The sequence below is a fragment of the Perca fluviatilis genome, chromosome 20 (assembly GCF_010015445.1).
Source record: "Perca fluviatilis chromosome 20, GENO_Pfluv_1.0, whole genome shotgun sequence".
In the NCBI taxonomy this organism is placed as follows: Eukaryota; Metazoa; Chordata; class Actinopteri; order Perciformes; family Percidae; genus Perca; species Perca fluviatilis.
In genome coordinates, this window is record NC_053131.1 from 6796593 (window position 1) to 6818005 (window position 21413).

General features: G+C 40.0%; 1 protein-coding gene across 2 annotated transcripts; it reads right to left on the reverse strand.

Annotated features, from left to right (window-relative positions):
• Positions 1–5653: 5653 nt before the first annotated feature.
• Positions 5654–21082, reverse strand: LOC120549672 (tumor necrosis factor alpha-induced protein 2-like). 2 transcript variants are annotated; one of them, XM_039786737.1, is made up of 12 exons: positions 20991–21082; positions 15962–16171; positions 14192–14828; positions 12424–12535; positions 12006–12128; positions 11134–11228; positions 10915–11007; positions 10662–10788; positions 9883–10002; positions 8766–8921; positions 8431–8552; positions 5654–6331 (listed from the first exon to the last, which is right to left on the reverse strand). In XM_039786737.1, exons 1-12 carry the CDS (start codon positions 21040–21042, stop codon positions 6181–6183), a joined length of 1998 nt encoding a protein of 665 aa, XP_039642671.1. In that variant the 5' UTR covers positions 21043–21082; the 3' UTR covers positions 5654–6180. The 2 variants fall into 2 exon arrangements, with proteins under 2 accessions (XP_039642671.1, XP_039642672.1); XM_039786738.1 differs by lacking the exon at positions 20991–21082 and adding an exon at positions 16973–17074 and having other exon boundaries at positions 5745–6331.
• Positions 21083–21413: the final 331 nt, after the last annotated feature.

A 21413-nucleotide genomic window follows, 5' to 3' on the forward strand; every position in this document is an offset into this window, starting at 1 on the left:
TAAAATGTTATGAATGCTATAAACTGTATTCTTCTGTGGTGGGGTTTTATTTTTTGGATGCTTATAGACCGGGTTAAAAGGGACACAGCAAAGCAATCAATAAAATGATCACCCTAAGGTCAGATTTTGGCTGCATGTTCATTATACCATCACTAGATGGAGACTAACATCAGTTTAACAAATTGGGACTTGATGGGAAATTGTTGCTCCACAACACTGACACCACTGACTCCTACACAAAACAGATCCAAGAACAGTGATTCTCAATCAGTCTGAAAGGGTCACAACATTAAATGTATAAGAGTTATAAGCTTTGTAATCTGTCCAATCTACATCCAGTTCCTTACAAACTCCAGACTGTTTTAGGCCATTCAGGTTCTTTTTTAAGTGAGCTGTTGAATGTCCTTTTCTTGACTGAGAAGTCATTTGAATTAATGTTTTTATTACCTAACCAGCTAGACCTTATGCTTTTGTAACAAAACATGATTAGATAATAGCCAGGGGCGGGGCTAGAAGGGGGGTACAGGGTAGCACCACCGAAATATGATTGCCCCCCTGAGGTCAAAGCACACGCCCCGATGCTTTTGCAATGTTTATATTAATATCTCCAGATCAATACAGTGTAGAGACTTACTTTTTGGTTTGTTAAGAAGCGGAGAAGTCCGCCGTTTCAACGAGGGCCTCTGACAACTGTAGCCCATCCAGAAGCTTTTTTAATCCATCATGGAATTACAGTATCTTTGTAACATAAATATGTATGAATCCAAAAATCCCATACATGTCTTCATTTTGCTTTGCAAGCTTTGAACCCATCGTCTTGCCGTAGATGTAGCCCTTTAGCCAACAGCTAAAACTTTAAAAAGAGTCCTCAGGTGACTTTCTAGCCCTTCCAGAAGCTTACTAATCCAGCCTCAAAGTTCGGAGACTTGGCGCACTTTGTACGAGTAATTTCAGAGATACATCCACGGTTTAACTGCTATTTATACATCGAGTATGAAAATACAATATTCTACCCATAGACAGTATATAAGAATGGACCAATAGACCCCGTTGCTCTGGACGGAGACCAGTGAAGGCTATTAGAAGCACTTTTCCAGTGAGCGCTGAGCGTTACTGCACAGCCTCCAACTGAGAGAGACGACGTAATCTCAATCATTGCCAATCTTACAGAGACGGAGAGCGTAGGTATATGTAAGGAGATAACATGGGCACCCAGCTAATTATTGCTAACTAAAATGCTAGTTAACATTAGTAATTAAACCTTAACAGATCATGTAAGTCCAAATTGCCTGCGAACTTCTCCTGTACTATACGTTAATTCCTCTACTGTGCAACAGTAAGTCTCGTGGTTATGACACAATCGTTAGCCTATTTTTACAAAAGCGTCTGCTACGGAGCCATAACGTGAGGTACAAGGTAATGGAGCCTTTTATACATTGTCGTGTTTCTTTAGAAATAAACAATGGACAAATAGTCTTTAAACGCTTCAGATGTAAAGTTATTCGCTGTCAAGTGACGTCAGAATGAATGGCAGTCAATGGGATGCTAACGGGAGGTGATGGCTTTGTAGCATCAAAATGGCGCCATAGGAGGTTCGAGTTCTGAAGCGAAGCTTACCCCCTTGATTCTACCGATTCCGATGTAAGCCAGTTGCAGTACCAAGATGGCGGCCGACTGACAGGTCTATTGACCAATCACATGCAGTTTTGTCAGAGGAAAAAGTGTCAACAGGATAAGCCTAGTGGGAGGGACTTTCTATTCAGTGTTGGAAGACAAATACAGAGAGGACACAGTGGTTCTCATTCTTTAGAATTCCAGTGGTCCTTGTAGATCCCTTTGGTAGACCAATATTAATTTAACTTTGGGACCCTGGTCCCTACACTGAGAACCACTGGTGTGTGTGTGTGTATGTGTGTGTGTGTGTGTGTGTATATATATATATATATATATATATATATATATATATATATATATTTCTTTTTTTTAATTTTTATTTAATTTTTATTTTTTTTTGCTGTACGGTAATGATACTGAATGAGCCAAAAATAAAAATGCTTTGTATGCGGCAAAATTGTGGATGGCCTCACCAAATCTCACTCCAAAGTTTTTTGAAAAATTGGCAGCCCTGGATCAACGTCACGTTGGGAAAATGGTCAGCCTCATTACACCCTTTGATGAGCTTATTTTCCTTCGCTCCCTCTCACTCCCCCACATCCTTCCGCTTACAATAATATACAACCAGAAAGACTTTCAGGAAAACTACACGCGGACAGTAATTTGCCGCAGACTCGTATCCTTCCTCTTCTTTCTAGAATAGCAGTTATAACTCAGAAATAATAAACACCTGAAACACCTCAGCTCAGTGTGTGTACAGTCTCTATTCCCACACAAGAGGCTCAATGATTTCCCGGGATTGTTCAGGTCCGATCTGGCGGCTTATGAATTTGTCACTCCCCGGGTGAAGATTACAAGCCCTGACCTCTGACCTCCCTGTGGAAATGTTTTTCTAAAAGGTTCCTTAAGAGCCATGTTGTTGTTTTGTAGCCATCAATGACTACGTTTACAAGCTGTCAATTTTCGGGTTATGGTCGACCCTAAGGCGCAATAACTTTTCGGTCACCTTCTTATAAATCTCACTATTTCGGTAGTTTCTGCCGTCAACAAAAGCCATTATATTCATGGTTTTCACCACACTAATAAAGAAATTGTTTTCCTCCTTGCTTCAAAAGTGTGGTGCTGTGCTGCGTCTCACCATGTTTACCCATTGACATATATATGTGTTTACCTCTACTTCTTGTTTACTTCCGGTATACTGCGCGCAAGTTTTCTGGTGCATACAAGAAGTTCCTCTACTCAAAAGACCAAGATTCCTTGCGAATAGAACATGCGCAGAACACAAATCAATGTTCCTTTTGATGGGGATATGCCGATACGCGTTTACATGACCAAAATTTCGGGTTAGAAAAGGGGTAACCCAGGGATCATTTTCGGGTTTTTAAAATACGGAATATGAGCATATTCGTGTTTTTGCCGGTGTTTACATGGCCGTGCGCGACCGGTTATTGCTAATATTCCGGTTTTGAACGGGTTATTGGCTGCATGTAAACGTAGTCACTGTAATCAAGACTGAAATATCTCAATTATTACTATGAAATTTGGGGCACACGTTCATATTCCCCTCAGCCAACAGCAGATCAAAATGTTCACTTATTCTCTAAAATGGCTCAACATCGATCTCATGGATTGAAACAATATTTTGTACAGGCATTCATGTTCCTCAGAGGATGAATCCTGCTGACTTTAATGATCCCCTGACTTTTCCCTCTAGCGACACCATGAGCTTGAAATGTGTGTTTCTGAGTAAAATGTCTCAACAACTATTGGATGGATTAACTTTAGTACTAACATTCAGGCTCCCCATCAGGATGGATTGTAATAACTTTGGTGATCTGGAAGGGTTTCCGATTTTGTAGCCTTCCCCAGATCTGTGCCTTAATGGACCTTTTTTCACAGCAGACATTGTTGACTTGTCACAGTAGGAAAAGCACAGATGAAATTGATAACCTTAACGACGGCTCAATTCCATCAAGTGTCCCAGTAAGCTATTTCAGTGAGTCAGCATGCCCAATACCAGGGCCTCTCCTAAGTGGAATGCAGCCATCAGTAATGGTTTAATACCAGGGTCTCTCCTAAGTGGAATGCAGCCATCAGTAATGGTTTAATACCAGGGCCTCTCCTAAGTGGAATGCAGCCATCAGTAATGGTTTAATACCAGGGCCTCTCCTAAGTGGAATGCAGCCATCATTAATGGTTTAATACCAGGGCCTCTCCTAAGTGGAATGCAGCCATCATTAATGGTTTTGAATACACCTGGGCTTTTCCTACTATGACATGTCAACATGTCTGCCGTGAAAAAGGTCCTGTATCATTGAGATCTGCAGGCAGTTCCTTCTATACATCCTCATGGCTTGATTTTTCTTTTGGGTGTATTACAACCACCAACTGGACTACAAGTCAATTGTCTTGTCCTTCTATCTGGTCTGCCTTGGTTTTTGTCAGCTGTGAGACCTGATAAAGACAGGTGTGTGCTTTTCTAAATCATGTCCAATCAGTCGAATTGACCTCAGGTAGACTCCAATCAAGGCGTAGAAACATCTCAAAGATGATCAAGAGCAATGAGAGGCACCTGAGCTAAAAGGTGCAACATAACAAAATGGGAAAAACGTGAAGGAGTCTAAACACTGAATATTATAGTATATTGTTTGTTCCTGTGTGCCAGTTTAGCTGGTGATCATGTTAACTGGTGATATTTGCATAAAATCAGTGAATATTCAACAAGGCCCTGCCTACTTTTAAGAGCGTTCTGCTCTGGCTCCGCCCCTGAGTGCCAGAGGTTCATATTTTCACCAAGTGTTTGCAAGTGAGACAAAATAATGGATATCGCTGAAAACATCACATCATGTGTAATACATGTCCGTTTAAGCATTGTCCACACAAATACAACACATACTGTATGAACAAAAAAAATGAAACAACGCACTAGAGATCTAGCTGGGATTCAAACCTTGGATGTCACGGACAAAAGAAAGTTAATGAACTAATAGCTACACTGTCTATATACCACCACACTACAAACAAGAGACAAAGATTTTGTGGTTTCTATCTATATATTGGACTTTTATTGGACTTTTAGTCTAAGTTAACACAGGTTAACATATGAGAGAAATATACGCCCAGGTTAACTGGTGCTGAGGTAGGCCTACACATTCTTCGTATGAGATGGCCCACAATAACAATGATAAATGATCACGCTTGCGCATGATTGACGTGTTTCATTTTTACCCCCAAAATGGAATAAAGTGTTAAGTGGGGTCATGACAGTTTGTTGTACATCAGTTAAGTTTTGGTATGTGAGGCAAAGATGAACCTACTTTACTGTTTCCAGGCTTGCATTTGCCCATGTTAAATTGTGATATCACCAGTTTACCTGGGCGTATATTTCTCTCATATGTTAACCTGTGTTAACTTAGACTAAAAGTCCAATAAAAGTCCAATATATAGATAGAAACCACTAAATCTTTGCAGGCTTTGGTGTGTAGTGTAGTGGTATAGACAATGTAGATGTTAGTCCATTAACTTATTTTGTCCATGACATCCAAGGTTTGAATCCCAGCTAGATCTCTAGTGAGTTGTTTCATTTTATTGTGTTTTCGTTCATACAGCATGTGTTGTATTTGTGTGGACAATGCTTAAACGGCCATGTATTACACATAAACTGGTGATGTTTTCAGCGATATCCATTATTTTGTCTCACTTGCAAACACTTGGTGAAAATGTGAACCTCTGGCACTCAGGGGCAGAGCCAGAGCAGAATGCTCTTAAAAGTAGGCAGGGCCTTGTTGAATATTCACTGATTTTATGCAAATATCACCAGTTAACATGATCACCAGCTAAACTAGCACACCTGCACTTAATGTTTTCAGACTGTAGTTTGTGCTCTAACTTGTGAATGTTACATTAAGAGTAAGTGTATGTTCACGTGAATTTGCAGTAAAACCTAGAAGTCTGTTTATATCTACAAAGGTGTTTTTGTCACTGTTGTAAATGAACGGAGGTAAACATCTACTGCTCAAGGTTTTCTTTTTTAAATCACTTAGAGGTTTCACCAAATTTATTTTTAAACTTAAGTTACATTCAACACTTTCTCAACATTCTGTACATCAGATGAAATAAAAATGAAAATCTATAAAAAATAGCTAGTCTTTATTGCACATTTTAGGAAAAATATACACACTATGAGAATAACAAACTACACACACACACACACACACACACACACACACACACACACACACACACACACACACACACACACACACACACACACACACACATTTCTCAGCAGTAAAAAGCACCATATTTACCAGCACTAATGTGAACTGTATATAGATATATAGATATGATGTATATAGCTATACATAACTAAAACACTCATTTCATCTTTTTAAAGTCTGCAGACAATATTCTTTACAGCATATGTGATATTTGAAACAAACAGTGTCCAACTTATCATACTTTCACACACACAAACACTATACACACAAACGCTATAATACACAATACTATACAACCCAAATTTCAGTCAGCTTTAAAAGGAGAAGAACTGAATGCAGTTTCAACTCATTTGACCTGAACTCCGTAGAAAAACGGACGAGAAATGCCGGCGCATCCCGTTTCCCTCAAAGTGTCCAACAGAGTCTCTTTGACGATTTTCCTGTCGGCTCTGGAGAGGTTGGTCTTGAGCTTGAGCAGAGCCGAAACATGTTTCTCACTGTGGGTGAAAGAATGGAAGGAAAGGTTAGTCTCTTTAGGAGACTAGCGGCAGGTCCTGAGTGTATAGATTCCAATTGGATAAGTAAACACAGATTATGACCAATTTTTTTCGCCCCATGGTCACCAAAGACTCTCAATAGACCTGGCAACATAGATAAGCTCACGTCAACGAAAGTTCATGAGCGCTGTAACCAAACTATATGGCTTTTAGCTGTGTACATATCTCATGTTAGCAAAGGAAATAGAAACAAATTATGCAAATGTCACTTTTCATCATCCACATGACAAACATGTGAGGTAGTGTAGAAATAGTTTATTAACAAAATGTGTGTATGTGCTCGTTGCAAAACAGCTGTGTTAGTCATTGAGGAAGTGGTTAAAAGTACTCTGATACACAGAAAGTTAAGCTTAAAGAGATATGCCACCGTTTGTTGAAATAGGGCTTATCACGGTCTCCCCTAGCTGTAGATAGGTGGGCCAACGCATTTTTTGTGCATGCATCGTTTTAGTCCGCTGCAACACCAGCAGCGCCGCCTCTAGTTAGCTTAGCGTAGTGAATGGAATCCTATGTTGCCGGTTAGCATGTTGTGAGTAAAAGTGAGCCAACAAAAGACAAAAAACAACCTAGTTACTTGCACTGAGACAAAAAATGCGTTGGCCCACCTATCTAAGCCAGGGTAGACCGTGATAAGAACTATTTCAACAAACGGTGGCGTATTCCTTTAAGTCATAAAAATACTTTAGGCTAATAGAGGTGCATTGTTTGAAGGTTGTGAGAACGGAAGAGGAAGTTGCACCACACGGAGGCCCCGACCTTGCAGTTTTTGCCTAGCAACAAGAAGACACCCTCCTGTGAGGAGAGCATAAAAACTGAAGGGAGAGGATAGATGAGGGTTCACACTTCAGACGAGATCTCGGTGGACCAGCTCTGACATAATGTCTGTTGCCAGGGAAACTTAGATGCTGTTTGTGAACCCACAGCTGTGTTGTAACTTTTATGCTGGACTCAGTGAATTTGCTTAACTGAACTCTTCATCTCAGATTGATCCTTGTGTTCTGGTAAACTTAAGTCCAATGAAAGAAGGCGCGGGAATGAATTAATAAGAGTCAGATTTGACAGACCTTAGGGCCTCATTTGGACAAAATTCCGCCTACAGTAGCCATCGACCAATAGTTTTCAAGGCCGATGCCGATACATATTATTAGTAGTTAATGAAACAGATAAGCAATATTTGGAACCGATATGCATTTACAGTGAAAATGAAAATCTTTAAATTAAGATTTTTGAAATGTTACAAACTTTGTTTACATGCTTTGGAGCAATTATTTAGTAAATGAGAAACTTTCGGTATTAAAACACAGTAACAGTCATATAGTGTTGTGGGCGGGAGATTAAGTCAAACTCAGTGGGGAGTGAAACCAAAGCAGAGGGACAGAGGCAGCCAAAGTAGTGCACTTTTTTCATAAATAACTTTATCGGTTATCAGGCAAATAAAACAGCAATAGAGATAATCTGCAAACTGCCAAAAAACGGCCCAAAATCGGCCAGGATCAAAATTTTCTTTTTTAAAGATTATTTTCTGGGCTTTTTCGGCCTTTATTCAATATGACAGGTGAAGACAGAAAAGGGGAGAGAGCTACCCTAAAAACACTTTCTATGTAGGAAGAGAGAGAGTTTGTCACAAAAAAACAGAGATAGGGAAAAGTCCAAAAGAATTTTACAGAATTTTATAAACCGACATACCACAACTAAGCTTTACCAGCTCAAACCTCCTTATTTCACTGCAGTGCCTGTGTTTCAGTGTACCACAGCACTCTCACTGACACGCTGGCTACTCCAGAGGAAATTTGAGTTGTAGCGTGTCTGCTTTTAGCTCATAACAGAGTTGTAGCGTGTCTGCTTTTAGCTCATAACAGTATCCTGCTGCCAGGAAACAGCTGGATACATTTCAGCTTTCCTGTTTCTCTCTCTGTCTAAAAAGAGGTATGTTTATCCTCAACCACTAAGATCATGTCCTTATCAGGTCTGTTAACACTGGTATAATGTTAACACATTATACCAGTGCGCTGTATATGTTTTGAGAGAGCAAAGGTTACCTGAGGTCAGGATAAGCAGTTCCCAGTGATACTACTTGCATCTGTATGGCGGGGAGGTCTTGGAGTTTCAGCACTTCTGCAATCTTGGTCAGTATTTCCTTACACCAATCCTCCTCTGATCCCTGTGAGGAAAGAGCAGTCACAGTTTAGTCTAATCTACAACCTTCTTGTTTTTGATTTTATCTTCTGTAATCACTGTGGATTCTCCCTGGATCACTTGTTAATCACGCTCTGTGGTCCGTTCCAGTGACGTATTACATGGAACTATAAGCAAAAGTGAATGTTTTGTCAAGATCTAAAACTTTGTTTCAAGCGATTTTGTATTCGATTCTCACCATTTTGTCAAAGAAATGGTGCAAATTCTCTGCGTTGTCCTTTACGATCCCGTAGGCCTTCAGCTGCCGCTCCTTGTCCTTCAGTTTGACTCGTCCTTTCAGGAGCCGCTTCACATATTCTTTTGCGACTTCCTGGTGCAGCTGGCCAATCAGTTTCTGAAATGAATCCAATCATGTAATCAGAAATAAAGTTTCAGATTAAAATGCAATACATTTCAACTAGTTGGAAGAACCAACAAAAGAGGCTGAACTGAGAGAGTCAATTTCCATTTGATCTTTCCAAGTAAGTTTATTTAACAATGCCAGTGATTTTACATATTTTAGTCCATTTGCTATAAAAGTCACATTATTTTGGAATAACCAAAACAAGTGTTTCAGAATTTTAAATGCATTTTTCCTCACATACAGGCAGCCATTGGTTTCCATTCATTTCTTTATGGTTCGAAAATCAGTGACCGTAGAAACTTGCTTGAGTTGTTTTCATCCATCACAGTAATCATGATTCATTTTCATATGATATGGTAATAAATTGAAACCAATGGCTCCCTGAATGGAAATATACGTTTAAGACATCAACCCGGGGGGATTTTAGCCCTTTTTTAGGGGTGCTGCTCTAGGAATGCCACAACATCATGCAACTAAACCCAAAATCTAGATGCCTAGATCATTCAGAAAAACATTCTGAGCCATTTTCAGGAAATAGTGCTTGTCAGCCATTAATCAAAATCATATGAATCTCTAATTTTCCAGTTATTGATGCTGCATTTTGGAAATGCCGGCTTCTCCCTGGATAAATATCTGACTCAATTTGTAAAACAACATGACCTTTGCAGTAATGGCCCTGTGGCTCAGCATTAAAGTTAAAAAGTTTTCTAAGAATTGTTGGTGTCTTTCTAGTTACATAAAAGTTTTTCCCCTACCATGATGGTCCAAAAAATGCACAGCTATCACAGTAGAATAACCTTTTAAAAAATGACATCAAAAGGGTTCCAGGCAAACTCTGCTCCTAGAATGGCCCCTGATCTAAAGTATAGCGTGCTTTGGATGGGATATAACATGATTTGTAGTCAAACCCAGGAGCTCCTCCTTTAGATTGAATTGAAGAGTGCGTTTGTACCTGGTGACAGGATTCACAGGAACCACGAAGCTCCTGAATCTCTTTTTCAATGCTCTCCAGCAGCTTCTCAAACACGTCCTTATGCAGCCAGTCGTTGGTTCCCAGCATGCGGTACTGTGGCTGTGTGACGTACAAACATGATGCGTTAGACAGGTAACACTTTCATGCACAGTAGTAGAGAATTTGCAACAGATAATGCAAATATCCCGATTTGGAAAAACTGTAAGGATCTATATTTGTGTTGTTCTTCAGAGCTACTGTACAATTCAACATACAATTTCCCTTGCTTTAATTAAGATATTTTCCTTTCTATTTCTGTTTCACGAATTCTATTTTGTTGCGCTAGTGTTTCTACTATCATGCCTGTTTTGTTATTTTGTGCTAAATGACCTTTGTTTGAAAAAAATCCATATATAAAATCTTCTGTTTGTTCCAGATATATAAATTAAACTGTCTCTTAAAAAGATTCTAACTTCCTGTGGCACTCAGCCCAAGCCCAGTTTTCTGTGGCAGCAGGACAGTGTACAATATGTGGGATTGGGTCAAAAATAAACTACAGTGTGTGTGTTCATGCTAATTTGACCCAGTGCAGCAGTGAGGCTCACTGATGTGTTTTTAACAACGTAGCTCTATGACACAGAGGAAGAAGATACTGTACAGTACATCAGGCTGTTAAACACAGTACTTGTTGGTAGATACATTCCGTTTTGTTTTGGGCTTTCTCCTGAGATTAGTTGACAAGAAAAAGAAAAAAAAGCTTTGTTGTAAAAAAAACTCACCCTGAGGACATCGTGCACATGTTTTAATAGATATGCGTGGGCAGTTTGTTTCATGTCAGTCAGAACGTGCAGTAAACTTTTCCGCACATCCTCTGTGAACAGCTCTTTATTCTTATCGAGGACGTCCCTGCAGAAAGAGCACAGAAGTCACGTTAGCCCATATTTTCTTTTGTGGGATCAAGCAGAATTCAATCTTAATAACGCTAGACATCTGTCTAATCACGCCACAATGGCCAAAATGTCAGAAACACACCTGAACTGCTCCATACTGCCGAGGTGCGCCTTGATAATCGGCCGGCTGTGTGGTTTGTCTTGCTTCATGACATCTTTTTGGAAGATCTTGTACCTGCAGGAGTTTGGATTTAAATGAAAGCAGTTGTTTTTCACTTCAACAGTGCTGTTCTTCTTAGATACAAGACAAAAAAGCATTTTAAAATGACACTATTTTACAGAAAATCCTCAGTCTTCTTACCTCTGCATTAAATCTTTCAGCGGGCACGTTATGCTCTGGGCCTTGTGCAGATCTCCCACAATTTTTGCAGCCGTTTTCACCGTACTATTGATAAGCTAAAGACAGATGGAGGACACAGATCAATGACAGCAAATAAAAACCACTACAAACTAGCACCAGAAACTGAAGCCATAACGACGGCACTGTAAGTGCCTTGTGGATTTATCAGGCTGCAGGAGCATGGCCGCTTCTGGACACTGGGACCTTGATCTGACAGTGAATGACTTTCTATAAATACATAACCACTGTCTTCCTTGTTGGTTAGGTTTGGACAGCTCGTTTTTGCTCCGGTTTTGGCTTTAGTGCTTTGTGTTGGAAAAAAGCCCGACAGGCCTCAACTTACTTGACTCCTTCCTGGTCTAAACGGCAGAGCAAAGGACACTGGTACCATTATGTTTTACATTTTGTTCTCTTTTGATCACATGAAGCAAAAAAAGACAACTTCATATTGGGATTGGGATCAGAAGCAAACAAGACATGAAAACATGTCGAGGCTTGATCTAAACCTGCAATAACAAGCTGCGTGAATCCCAACAACAAACTGGAATTGATTGGAATTTGTTTTGGTGCCAGACAGGTTAAAAAGGCAATACATACACAGGAACATACAGTACATAAAAGACAATCACATATACAACCATTCAAACCAGTAAAAAGCTGAAAGACCTTGTGCTATTGCATTTCCCATAAAATGTCTTGTGCAGTCTTTAAAGTGCATTTGAATAAGGTGCATTTAATACAGTTTGACTCTGCAAGGTGCCTGAGCATTAAGGAGCCTAATAGTGGCAGGGTAAGTACTGTTACAAAAGCGGCATGTCTCATTGAAACTGTACCTGAATGATGTCGTAGGCCACAGTACTGACAAAGCAGCCGTCCCTTCTCGTTGGCTCCTCTTCATTATTCCACTTCTGCTCCTCTCCCTCCAGGATGCGCTCGATGAACGTCTTCAGATCATCCTGAACGCACAACAACATACCGCTGTCACACAGGCTGTATGCTACAGTTTATGTATCTGAAGTCTCTTTCCCGAAATTCAGCCTTGGTGCAGAATTACAGCCACTAGAGTCAGTCCCACAATGATGCTTTGATGGCAGGAAAGGAAATATTTGGCACTCAAAATTTTCCTGAGGGAGGACACCCAGCTTTGGGTTGAGTAAAGCTGCCTAACCCAACAAACTGAAAACAAAAAACAGCCAAACATAACTAAGATCTAACTGAAATAACTCAAATTAAGCAGGCAATTTGGGTTACCTGTTGTTTGCTCAGGTATTGCTCCTCCAGATTTTTCAACAAGTCTTCAGGCAGCAGTTTTCCCAGAGCTTCAATATCGATTTCACTGGCCAGCTCCTGCTTTTGAAGGATTCTGACACAGAAAGCAGATATCACAACTTTCATTAGAAAACCATGAGAACTTTGCACACTTTTAGATGACAGAAAATCATTATAACAGATACTTGTACACTGTTTTATTGTACATCATCTGATTTCCCTCGATGCCTTGTCTTCCACTTCACTTTTTGAAAACAAGAACTCGCAGCAACTTGTTGTCAATAAAAGATCTGTGACAAACTGGTCTGTGAACATCAGGGTGCGGCGAAATGTAAAAACGACTCAGAGCAAACTTTAAAACCAAACTCAATTTGTCTTTTTTGCTGCGTTGCCTTCTGGGGTATTATGTAATGCACTGTGTGTGCAGTCCTGCAGCGCTTTTCTACATTGTTACACAACTTTAAGACGAGCTGCTTTGTTTCTCAATCAACATGAACAGTTGAGTCATTTCACGCAATCACAAAGGACAGATTTAGATAAGAGATGATGATTAAAGGAGCTATTACAACTACACAGTGAGAAATTCATAACATTTTGCAGATGTTCTGCAGAACATCTTATTGTGTCTAGCACAAGACAAAACGTGTGATGTAAAGGTCCAATGTGAAGGAATTTCTCCCATCTAGCGTTGAGATCATATATGGCAATCAACTCTCTCGCACCACGCAGTTCAAAGTACGTGTTACACTACGGTAGCCTTCACGCTTCAAAATGCCGGTCTCTTGCTCTTTTCAATATCCTTCTTCTTTTTCTGGGCAAAGAAGAAGAAGAAGACTCCTGTTCCTGAAATTTGGATTTTGAATACGTGTGGTCTTCCATGTTTCCTTCTTCAAACTTGCCGGGGCCGGGAAGCTACGATACCGATTAACAGCATTAGCAGCACCTGTGAGTTTATCATGTGACAGCGAAAACGCCAAAGGCGGAGCAGTAGGTTCTGTATGTCCCTTACCGGCTAACGTATTTTAAGAAGGTGCATGAATATGGAGCGTCTACCCCAGTTCATGCTAATACAAATGTAAAATTTCAAGCTAATAGGAATACTTGGAATTGATGGTGGTGGTAAATATTCATGAAAAAGGACAAGTTGGTGAACGGGCAACACCGATTTTGATAATGAACAACTAAACACGTTACACACTGGACCTTTAAGTAAATGTACTTGGTTACGTTCCACCACTGGAATGTACTCGTAATCTGTAAAGTAGTTGTTGAGACAGAGGATGGACTTTGTTGAATCCTTTCAAAAATTACGATTCCAATAGTATCCTTTTTCTTTTTGGGAATCATTTGGAAAATTTGGTTCAGAATCTGATCATCGGCTCCAAATTGAACACAAGGAACTAAGTTTTGGTTTCCATAAAGGCCACCATACTTCCTGGCGCTTGTTGTGTTGCAGCCATGGAGCACGGTAAGCGGAGCTCTAAAGTGTGGCTTTATTTTACGTTGAAAAATCCCGCTAAAACTGTAAATCACCATTGAATAAAAATCAAATGTTCCTCGTCATCTTATCTGTGAAATAAGCATGTGATCCGCTTCAACTCCACCTCTCGAAGAATTGGAATCGAGAATGTTAAAGAACCAGAATCACAAAGGAAGAATCGGAATTGGCATCAGAGTTGTTAAAATCAAAACGATGCCCAACCCTACCAGGGCAAAAACACTTCAAACATAAACTGAAGTCACGACTTACTCTGGGTAAAACTCGTTGACCCAGTGCAGGAGGACAGTGCAGTCCTTGTCGTCCAAACCAAAGTCGGCGATCTTCCTGAGTCTGGCGCTGAAGGCTTCGTGGTACAACCCTGCGTAAAAATTACTGATGTTCCACTCTGGCGGGTAGCAACTCTTGACCTCGTCCACCACAGACAGCAGGTCCTCCTTCAGTTGCCGGCCCATGCTGCAGACGTCCGCCTCGATATCAGACATGTTCCCCTTGTCAGCGGGGGGCGTTGCAGGGTTGTCTAAGCGCTCCTCCACCAGGCAGCGAAGCGTGGAGTCGTGGAGCTTCTTCCATTCACTGGGCCTCCATTGCGGAGGGGTCCGATCCCTCTGAGTCCACTGCTGGTCCTGGTCCTCCTCCTGGTTCACTGCCTTCACCGCAGACGTCAGAGTCTCCGAACTGACCTCCCCCAGGCTGAGAGATAGAGTCTTCTGGACAAGTCCTTGCAGGGCGTGGTGGTCTGCAGCAAGCTTGTTTACTTCTTCCTCGTGATGTGTAAGTTTCTCTGCCTCGTTTATCTCCCAGAACAGACGATCCTCTCTCTCTATCAGCAGCTGGCCGGCCTCAAACAACTGTTGGGCCTCAAGTCTCTGCTCAAAAGTGAGGGTCACTGAGGGAGAAAAGTTACACAGATTACACATGTTGTTTAGCATAAAATAATGGATAAAAGAAATACAGATTATATTTAAGGCTGCAGCTAAATGAGTATTTGCTTTTAACGACTAATCTGCTAGGTAGGCTACTATCTTGGTTAATCGTTTGATCACAGTTTCACAGTTTACTACAACCCAATGTGCCATCTTCAAATAGTTTTTTATTTGTAAGACGCACAGTGCAAAACTCAAACATATGTAGTTTACTATCATGTAAGAGAAGAAAGGGAGCACATCATCACATCTGGAAGGCCTGGACTATCGAAATGTTTGGCTTTTTTTCCTTGATAAGCACTTGAATGATTAATCCATTATCAAAATAACCATTTACGTTATGTTACGTTAGGATTTGAACCTTTCAGTGTTTTTCTTCCGAAAGTATTTCTATTTCTTCCTGTTTTTATTTGATATGATGGTCTTCAGTATGTGTTCTGCTCTAAGTGATTTCTCTTCTTCTCTAATTTCAGTTATTTTTTCTTCACATTAATGTCTTTTATTTAATAATAATAATAACAATTCATTACATTTATATAGCGCTTTATCATTGGCACTCAAAGCGTGGTAGCTTGGTAGAAAGACTATTTGTCCAAATTGTTCAGAAAGTCACTTTAAAGACTATATTTTTGAATCTGGGGGACAAACTTTTTTTTTTAAAAGGGACTGTAAAATGTAGAAACCACGATGGGAAGACATCTTGCAGTCCTGTTCTGTCATGTCATTTCGTTATTAAATCTTATTAATCTCAATTGGACAAAGCCTCTCCTTTCTCAAAATCAAGAAAACGCAACAGTAGCTTACAGTAACGTTACGTTAACGTTAAATTACATTCCACCACCGGGTATTCCTGTAATATTCCTGCAATAATATATAGATATATATATATATTTTTTTTTTCAACACCATATAAATTAGACTAAGTGATTTTAGCTGACAGCAACAGCTTAACGTTAACTTTATCTCTGTTCCTTCTGTTGCTGTTATCGTTCTACAGGGGGCTGCAGTCCCATTAAACCACGCTAGCTTAATAACAAATGATCATTATGTAAGGTTAGCAAACAGCCTTTCGATGGAACTTAGCTAGCTAACTGACCGATTTGGGGCTTCTCATCACCGGGTGAGCTGTGTCCATCAGTCGTGGAGGGGTTTTTGTTTTTGTCAGCTCTGCCCCTCCCGAAGTTAAACCGCGGCAGCCTGAGTCCGTCTGTGACTGTCTCGGTCCGCATCGTTATCCGAGAGGAGAGACTGGTCCGGCGGTCTGAGAAATCTATAGCAGAGGAGAGACTCCGACGCTCTGATAAATCTATGGGAGACAAAAGAAGAAAAAAGTAGTTCAGTGTTTCACTTGGCTATTTCTTTTTTATGTCAATTAGATGTCAATTGTCATCGTCTGTCTTTGCCTTTTAAATTATAACGTTATTTGTTTTATAGTTTATAATTAGTTAGCTAAACAATTCACTAACGCCTCCTAACACTTGCTTCCTGTGTTATTTCCAAAATAAAAGTATAAAGAACAGTTGTTTGAGAATGGTATCAAAGAATTGTTGCTATTTTTTTTCCAATCAAATTGAAAAACACAATAAATTTCACACAATCATTCAAATCAATCAATCAAACAATTAAATCACAAAATACAAAACCCAATTTAACAGCCTAGTGTCCAGTAGAACCATATCATCAGTATTCTCATCACCATGTTATAAAAGCTAAGCATCTCCAAAAATCTGTATCATGAATAATACAAAGTGAAAGTAGCCTACATACAAACAAAAAAACTGTGCAAATAACATGAAAAAAACGCTGCATGAAAATAACAATAACAACTAACTTTCAATAATCACATGAGAAGTGAATGTTCACTTCTCATCTACATTAATGAATAACTTTTAAAATGGATCCTAGAGATGTTACACAACTTTTTAAATCAGACTGAACAAATAAGTAAGTGGAAAAGGATCAGCCTGTCCACACAGCACAGTTAACAGTCATGGTAAAGTGATTAAAGTTGCTCACTTTAAGAGTGAAATGCACTATGAACCGGTCCAGACACACATAAATCTGAAATTTGTAACAAAAATTGTTCAGCCCTCACTCACTTACTCACCCTGATCTCACAGTCTCTGCTCTGTTAGGAATGGTACAGCTGCACTGAGCTGGGGTGGGCTTTAAATCACCAGCAGGCTCCTCCTGCTGAGGATGATGTATATGAAAAAGAACTCCCCAAAGTGGTGGAAAGTCCACTGACACCTCCCCCACCCCCCCCACACACACACACAGACATACACACAGACACAGACACACATAGCGCTGAGGTAATGTTTTCAATTGCTAAACGACAGGGGGCACAACTGGAGTCACATATGCACAACTCTCACTACAGTCTGCACTACCAACAGTCACCTGACCTAAACAGTTCACATCAGCTGCACAACTCAAAGCAAAACAACTCTTAACACACGTCTCAAAACACTGTGTACAACACTCAGAACAGTCCTCACTGAGATAACACACACTGTCACTCAGAACACACTGAGGGTAAAAACACTAGCGTCAAACACCAATACAGAAATTACAAACTTTCTGATCTTTACAGTTTGAACAATTTGAGTGACTTCATACTACTCAATAGTTTCTTTACAGTAAGGAAAAAATATATAGATTTTATAATATACCAACTTTTACGTAAGGTAAACAAGAAGGAATGAAAATCAGCAGTTTGCTTCAATATAGTATTTTGTCTCTAGTAATTTATGGAATTACTGGGAAAAAAACTAATGGTACATAACAGTAACAAAGAATAGTGTGACTAATCCTGCCTCTCTCCAGCATCATGTGGCAAGTTTTCTTCATCCCACTGGATGTCTGCATCATCTCTAAATACTAATGAATGTGGTGTTTCCATTACTTTCTGAAAAACAGTAAGAACGCAGTTTTACTATTGTAAAGATTTTTTTTTTTATAGCTGTGTATATAACCTCAGACATCTTACCTGGACATGTTGGTATCTTTGCTCTTTTATCTGTTTCTCTCAAACGGTACAGTGTATAATGGTTTAATTTTTACAGTATTTGGTGTTTGTATACAAAAAAAGGCTTTCTAAGCTTTCTCTATACAAATACCGTATATCTTCACTAACTAGTCTAAAACAAGACACCTTTCAGCTAAAATTCCATTCAGCAGTGTTTGATAGGCACCATACTACAATCTATTTGTAGAAACAAACAGTTTTGAATGTGTGGTTAACAGTTTTGACAGCAGTGTTTTAGCATCTGAACAAAGTATGACAAAGCTGTAAATCCACAGTGTTGTGCAGGTTGTGGTTAAAGTCATGGGTTAAGTGTGTAGAGTTTTGAAAACTGTGTTCAAACAATGAAAAACTAACTACAGTTTGGTCCACATGAACTGCTGCTGTGGAGACTGTAGTGAGAGTTTTGCACATGTGACTCGTCGTTTAGCAATCGAAAAGAAAAACTGTAAGAGGGAAATATCACAATGTAATGCAATTCTGTACAGACATTCATGATCCACAGTGTACAGACTTTGGGGATCCCCTTACTTCTCCTCCAGCGCCACCAAAAACATAATTTGTCCAGCACCAATTTAGGACTAGATACCCCAAAAAGTAATGATTCCGAGATTGATGTGTCCATACGTGTAGGGCTGCAACTAATGATTATTTTCAGTAATGCAATGTAACTAAGTACTTTCACTCATGTAGCCCTACTGTACTTAAGGATAGTTGGGACTAACATCATCGGCCGGATGTCAAACAATGGTGAGACTTCATAATGTGAGGAAATAACCTATCTTGTCGACACAACTACCTGTCTGCATCAATGCAGCTAGGGTGGAGCAAGTGAACAGTTTGAGGTTCCTGGGAATCTGCATCACAGAGCACCTCTGTGAAATGGTCATCATAATATATATTATCTCAATATCTATTCTGAACATTCTATATATATCTATAATGTCTTTGTTGGACAAAGGCCAGACGGCTTGTGGCCATTGGTCAAATTATTGCTCCCACCCCAAATTATAAGTATAGATATACTGTGTCCTCACAGACAAAGGCAGAGTCGACTATTCAGAGAATTGGGAAAAGCTGTCGTCTCTCCGAGCTCCTGCAGAAGCTTGTAAATTGATGCTGAATTCTTTGATGTAAATAAACTTTTATAATCAAGAACAGTGTCAGCGGATTCCTCTTTATACAACAGCACAGCATTGCTACTAAAGACACCACACACACATCTCCACCCTGGTAAGGAAAGCTCCGAAACGGCTGTATCTAAAGAAACTTAAGAAGAAATGTTTCCCGTGCCAAGTTTTTTGCAATCGAAAGCATGGTTTGACAGGTCCAGGACAGGAGGGCTCTGCAGCGGGTGACTAAAACCACGCAGAACATCATCGATACCTACCTATGTACAGTACATCAGTAGTATCGGTGAGGTGAGGTACCTGCGCACAGCCCAGAGGATACTAAAAAAGCTGCCGTCTGTCATACAGAAGTAGCCGCTCTTACCACCAGAATACAGAGCAGCTTCTCTGGCTGTGAGACTCCCCGTATCATCCTCGGTATACTCTACAATATACCAGTCACCCCTAACTGGTCGAGCCAGATGACCTTCCACCTAAAGCCAGGTTCTGCTTTTTTTTTTGGGGGGGGGGAGATGTTATGTATGGTCTAGACCTACAGTATTCTATCTGTAAAGTGTCTGACATAACTTAACTGTTATGATTTGACGTTATGAGTTACTGGGGCGGCTGTGGCTCAGAGGTAGAGCAGGATGTCCTTTGACCACAAGGTTTACGGTTCGATCCTCTGTCTGCATGTCAAAGTGTTCTTGAGCAAGACGCTTAACCCCAAGTTGCTCCCGAGGTATGAATGTGTGTGCAAATGGGTGACGAGACGCAAATTGTCTGATAAGGGAGAAATATGCTAGTCATGCTGGTTTTGCACATTACACTTCTACACTACCCTCATTCAACACTACCCTACACATCAAACCAAAGTCTCTAGGTATATACAGTATGTACATATCAGCACTGAGTAGATTATATATAGTGGCCTATATTACATATAGTTTTATTTTATTCTAATTTAAACATGTGTTTATATGTTCTATGTGTGTGTAGCATGAAGGGGCTACAGCTAATATTTTACTCTAAAACCCTGCTGTAAAACGATAAAGAATTTAACCCTGTACAGTACCTTGTAATATGTCTATTCATTATTTTACATTTTCATTACATTTTGTATTTAGGGTCTTCAGAAAGCAATTACTGTAGAATCTTGACTTTTTTCACATTTTGAGTGTGTGTGTGTGTGTGTGTGTGTGTGTGTGTGTGCGTGGTTACACAGGAACAAACACCATGACCACTACAGTACGTTTCTTTCTGTGCAGGTGTCATAAAACAAACATGAGTCAGTGATTCATATTCCTATTTTTTCACAATCTGGTTTTTGGAAATCCCAAAAAAACTAAATTGTTTGATTCTGAGATGGAAAATTAGAAATGTAGTATCTGTTCTGGAGCTTTTGGTTGTTTTCACATATGATGATCTTCATCAGCAGATGGAGTTTGGCCAGAAGTCATGGAGCTGTAGACCTTCTTTTACTGAGGCTCAGTGAGGCTGTACTTGAGCTAAATGCTTACATTAGCACGCTACCATGCTTACAGTATTAATGCCAGCATGTTGATGTTGATGTTTCCCATGTTGGTTTTGCACACACTTGTTAATTAGAACATATGCTGCATTCATCTGGCACATTTATCAGAAAAAGATTTGAATTATTTGACAGTTTTTTTTTAAGCTGACAAAAAGTGTTTTGATGTTTTCTGTCAAAGATAACAGTAGACTTCTTCTTCTCAGTCAGGTGATGTTGTTTCGTCTAAGGGACTCTCTGAATGTGTTCCCTGTCCCTGCTGCTGCAGATTCATCCAGATAATCCATGTTTCACTTCTTAAAATATTTATTGGTATTATATGGTAAATGTTCCAACACCACATCAAAACCGCAGCAGGTCACATTCGCGTTGTGGATAATACTAACATTTGACGTGCATAAACCCTGTTGCTAACTTTACACCTGGACGATGCTGTGTTGTAAGCAGCTTTTCTTACCTTCTGATCTGCAGCGTCTGCAGGGGAAACAGCAGCAGAGCGTCGAACACATCCTTCCTAAATGGCAGCCCTAACTCACAGGTGTGTGGAGTTCATCTGTCTCAGCAGCAGATCGATTCAACACTGAACTGAGAACAAGGTGCAAGACACATTTGATGTCAGGATGTTGGTTAAGTCATGCATTGAGAAAGTGCGCTCTTTCCATTTCTGCGCCTATGCGCGTTTCCTCTGAGAGTTCACACGTTTGAGGTGAGGATGAACACATGAGTGGTTTCAAAATGACATGTGTACAGTTTAAAATGCCCCTCAAACTGTGGGTTAGGTGTTATCATAGAGGCAAAATGTTGATTCATAAAAACAGGAACATCATTTATCAGGGCAGAATGCTCCTGGTTCTGCTTTTCAAATCAACTTCAGCGTCAG

What these genes read in the sequence shown, in the direction of transcription:
- LOC120549672 (XM_039786737.1), bottom strand. Translation starts at nt 21,042, where the DNA reads ATGTGTTCGACGCTCTGCTGCTGTTTCCCCTGCAGACGCTGCAGATCA. An exon ending in TGGCCTACGACATCATTCAG is followed by an intron (nt 11,229 to 12,005) that starts GTACAGTTTCAA and finishes ATCTGTCTTTAG; the next exon opens with CTTATCAATAGTACGGTGAA. An exon ending in GGCAGTATGGAGCAGTTCAG is followed by an intron (nt 10,789 to 10,914) that starts GTGTGTTTCTGA and finishes CTCTTTCTGCAG; the next exon opens with GGACGTCCTCGATAAGAATA.